The 3,898-nt window shown below is 43.5% G+C and overlaps 1 protein-coding gene across 2 annotated transcripts in view; it reads left to right on the top strand.

Moving 5' to 3' along the window:
* The window catches only part of etv6 (ETS variant transcription factor 6), a 26,272-nt gene that overhangs the window by 19,885 nt on the left and 2,489 nt on the right, over positions 1–3,898 (top strand). For both annotated transcript variants that reach the window (XM_035678118.1, XM_035678109.1), the window contains exons 4-5: positions 1,555–1,689; positions 3,491–3,887. In XM_035678118.1, the coding sequence (XP_035534011.1) occupies positions 1,555–1,689; positions 3,491–3,887 (532 nt within the window). The remainder of the gene's footprint in view (positions 1–1,554; positions 1,690–3,490; positions 3,888–3,898) is intronic.

Here is a 3,898-nt window from a genome sequence, read left to right as displayed (position 1 = left end):
TGTCAAGAAATTGAGTACTGTGAAAAGAAATGAGAGAATATGATTCATCACCGCAGGTTTTATTGGCTGGTTTGAGTCGCCTCTATATGACACTGAGATAATTTTGTTGTGAAATGGTTTCATGTATCAGCAACTTCAGATGTAGAAACAAAATCCTAGTTTAGAGATACAGAGAGAGATAGAGCTGCAAGTGATTGATTGCATCTGATAGTGCTAGTTGTTGTGTCAGTCACATCAGTGAAAACGTCATTTTAGGGAACAGAGCAGAGTTCTTTTGGTTTGTGACGAGTCTGTTTCCTCCTTTGGGGGTTGTAAGGGTGCAGTTCCCATCAGTCCCTGCTGTGTGCCACTTTTTTTCCTTTTGTAGAAAGTCTAATAATAATATTTCCTAGAATGTCTTAAGCTCACTTCCAATAACCAGCCGAACAGCTTGTAAAGCTCCGTCCCGGCTTCTTGTTTCAACCTGAACATGTAAGAAACATGTAAAGACAAAAGGGGGTTTCATCAGTTATGACTAACTGTAACATGACGGGACATTTTCTCCTCTTTCTTTAATTGAATTTCTTTTCTTCAAATATGCACATATATACGTGTGCAGAGTTTAGTCAAAAGTTTAAAAGTAGCGTTTTAAATCCAGAATCAAAGCAAATTTGAATGCATCAGGAAGTAGGAATTTTCCCTAAACTGCAACTCACTGCCACAGGACCAGAAAGCGAGAACTGAAAGAGGTGTGTGTGTGTATGTGTTTTTGTGTGCGCGTGTTCATCATCACTTCCTTGAGATGAGAATCATTTCCTTGTTATGGTAAGCCTTTAAAGAAAAATAATCTTGAAGGTAATGTGTGATGGCAGTGTGTGTTAAAATCACACCCACTGTACCTGTGATTATTTGTTAACCATGGAAATGCTTTGTGCCGCCGGGAGAGGAGCCGTTGTCGTCGGTGTTGAGGCAGAACAAACAGCTGTTAATCATTCAGTGAACTTCCTGCTCGGGCTTTGTGCCCTGTGTCACCACTACTGTATAACCACTTAAAGGAGAATACCAGGGTCATATAGAGCTACGGCCCATTTACTTGTGTCAACATCAAGTTCGTGTTATCCGCAAAGAAGCCGAGCTTTACAGTGGGAACGCGAGTTTTTAAGAGATTTTGTCCTGGGGTAAACTTCCATAGATAAGAAGTAGAGAATATTTAGATTCAGCACATTTGAAAGCATTTCTTTTGTTCTGATGGAGTATTTTGCTCCGTGGAAGGAAAAGGCTTCTTCTGAAAGAGTAAAGCTCATCTGTGAGGGAATCTACACTATTCTCAAGGGGTCAGGAAATATTTTTCTAGTAACAACAAGTCACAGTTTCACACCCTGTCCCGAAAACCATGTGTCCAACGTGGTGTCTTCCATTATTGCTCAAGCTGCCTGCTGCCTGGAAAGCAGAGAGAAAGAAGAAGAAGGGAGAACACGATTCTGTGGATGACGCCAACACAAATTTCCCATTTTATGCAGGTGTAAAATGCTACTGGGAGACGTATGCTAACCTTTGACCTTTGCACCCCTGCAGGGGACGTCCTGTATGAGCTGCTGCAGCACATCTTAAAGCAGAGGAAGCCCCACGTGTTTTACCCGTCTGCCTACTTCCCTGGGAACTCCTTCCACTCGCTACCTGAGAGCGCTGTGCAGCACCTGAAGCTTGAAGGTCAGTCCAACCAACGGGATGTTCTTCTTTAATGCACGCATCTCATACATTCTGATGCACAGATCATTGGAACCTACGTTCTTCCATAAATGGTTCCAAAATGATTGAATTTTGTTGAATTCCAAATATACGCTTTCCTCACAGTTTCGCTCAAAATTATTTTCCACATTCGTTCAAGAATGACTTAAAACCCCCCCGACCAATTCCCCTTCCAGCATCTGTGAGACGACTCCAGCTGTATCTAGCAGCCACGTCAACAAATAGGGAGAAATATAGAATAAATGTTTTCAATAGCTCATAACTGATCAACCTGCAGCTTTACACTATACATACACACGTACATATAACTGTCATATAACTATGTCATCTACAATCAATACATTTTTACACCAATCATCAAATGATCAGTGAAAGAAATGATTACAGAAGAGTCTTCTTGATATGTAGTTATTAAGCTACTTAGCTAAAGTAGGCTAACTTCACTATAATAGCAGATATTGTAGTATAAAATCAGTTCTGAGGTTTTTAACAATGGTTAAAAAAAATAAAGAAAAATGCAATGCTGAAATATTTTTGTCAGAAAAATAAGGGCCATTCAGGTTATTTTAGACTGTGTCTCTGTACCTAAGCGATGCTGTTCATGTGATTGTAAATGTAGATAATTTAAGATAATCTTCTCATAAAGATAGTGTAAGACTGTATAAGTGCAAGACATCAGTCGGCCTCTTTCTTCAAAAGCACAGAGGCCTTCACTCAACACCCGTATATGCTGTTACCAAGGAAGTAATGATAGCGTTCAGCGAAATACCCGAGACTGTTTTTCTGGCTCTGATGTGAGGAAATATGACACAGCAACAACCAACATAACTTCACATGTTGACAGTAAAACCTGTTCCACGAGGAAATGCTGCTTTATTTAAACAGGCTGCAGTACAGCACACCGCCCTGCTCCTGTTGTTTACTGCACTGATTGCTTCGCTGCTCTTTAACACTTTGTAGATGTGTTCTTCCACTGCTTGTGCGTGAAGGAATCACAGAAAGTCAAACTACTTCATACAGCAGAACTTTTACTACAACTCATCAAAAACAAACCGCTTAACTGTAGGACGGTAGTGACACCTAGTGGTCGTTTCGGTGTGAAGCAGGCGGGCCTAAAAGCCAGGAGCTAACCATAATGAGCATCTTTTGACGTACTGGAAGTGGGGGCAAATTACAGCACAGGTTGGGAAACAGCTAAAAGCCACGATACACCACTTCATTTCATGCTCTGTTACAACTTGAGGCACGTGCACAATTGTACAAATAATTATATAATATTGAATTTGACACCATCAGGTGTTGATTCAGTTCTGTGGTCCTTTTTGAGGCCAGATTTGGTCCCAGTCTTGTTCTTGTATCACTCTGCTATTTATATCCACTATCTGTTTACTGTTGGCACACCTGTTTGGCAAACACAGAAAATGGTGTACACCCAAAAGCTTGCCCAACATTACTGGAGCACTAGCTTCAGGCAAATGAGGGAATCCACACACATTATTTATTGTCTATTCCAGACAATCAAGTTAATTATGATTTTAATATCAATAATCTGCTGATTCTTGACTAGGAAGAACTGGTTCAGGTCAATCAGGTTGCTTTTTTGTTCAGAACCCAAAGATAACGTAAAAGTAAAGCAGCAGACGGAGCTTACAGAAGCTGTAACCACCAAACATTTCGGCTTTAAAAAGCATTCATTGTTGTTGTAAATAAAACTGTGTGGCTGTAGAGATTCATCACACCTTGTATTTTTTTGGAACTCCAGAAACGGTACGACGGGCGCCACGTGGTACAGAGCCACTCCCCCAGCATCCACCAACCATCGAGCTGCGGCACCGCTCCCGCTCCCCCCACCATCCCACCACAAGGCGATCCCCTCCGGAGCCCAACCACCCGCGCCCTGCCAATGAGGACCCCTTGCAGGCCTTCTCCCAGCTGCCCGACAGCAACCACCACCTGCCAGAGGAAATGTACCCTCTGTCGGTGTCGCCGGCTGCGCCCAACGGCCGCTGTGCGACGCCCCGAGAAGCCCCCTGCCCGGGGAGCCCTGGGGGCCAGGAGGCTGCCCCTCCTCGCGTCATCCAGCTCATGCCAAGCGCCATCATGAACCCCCTGCTCCTCAGCCCGAACAGGAGCGGCGGGGGTGCCGCCATGGACTTCAGGCACAGCCGCG

Source organism: Morone saxatilis, unplaced genomic scaffold (assembly GCF_004916995.1).
Source record: "Morone saxatilis isolate NCDOM2014 unplaced genomic scaffold, NCSU_SB_2.0 Contig10, whole genome shotgun sequence".
Taxonomy (NCBI): domain Eukaryota; kingdom Metazoa; phylum Chordata; class Actinopteri; family Moronidae; genus Morone; species Morone saxatilis.
Note: the sequence above shows the minus strand (reverse complement) of the source record. Positions and strands in the feature narration are given on the sequence as shown.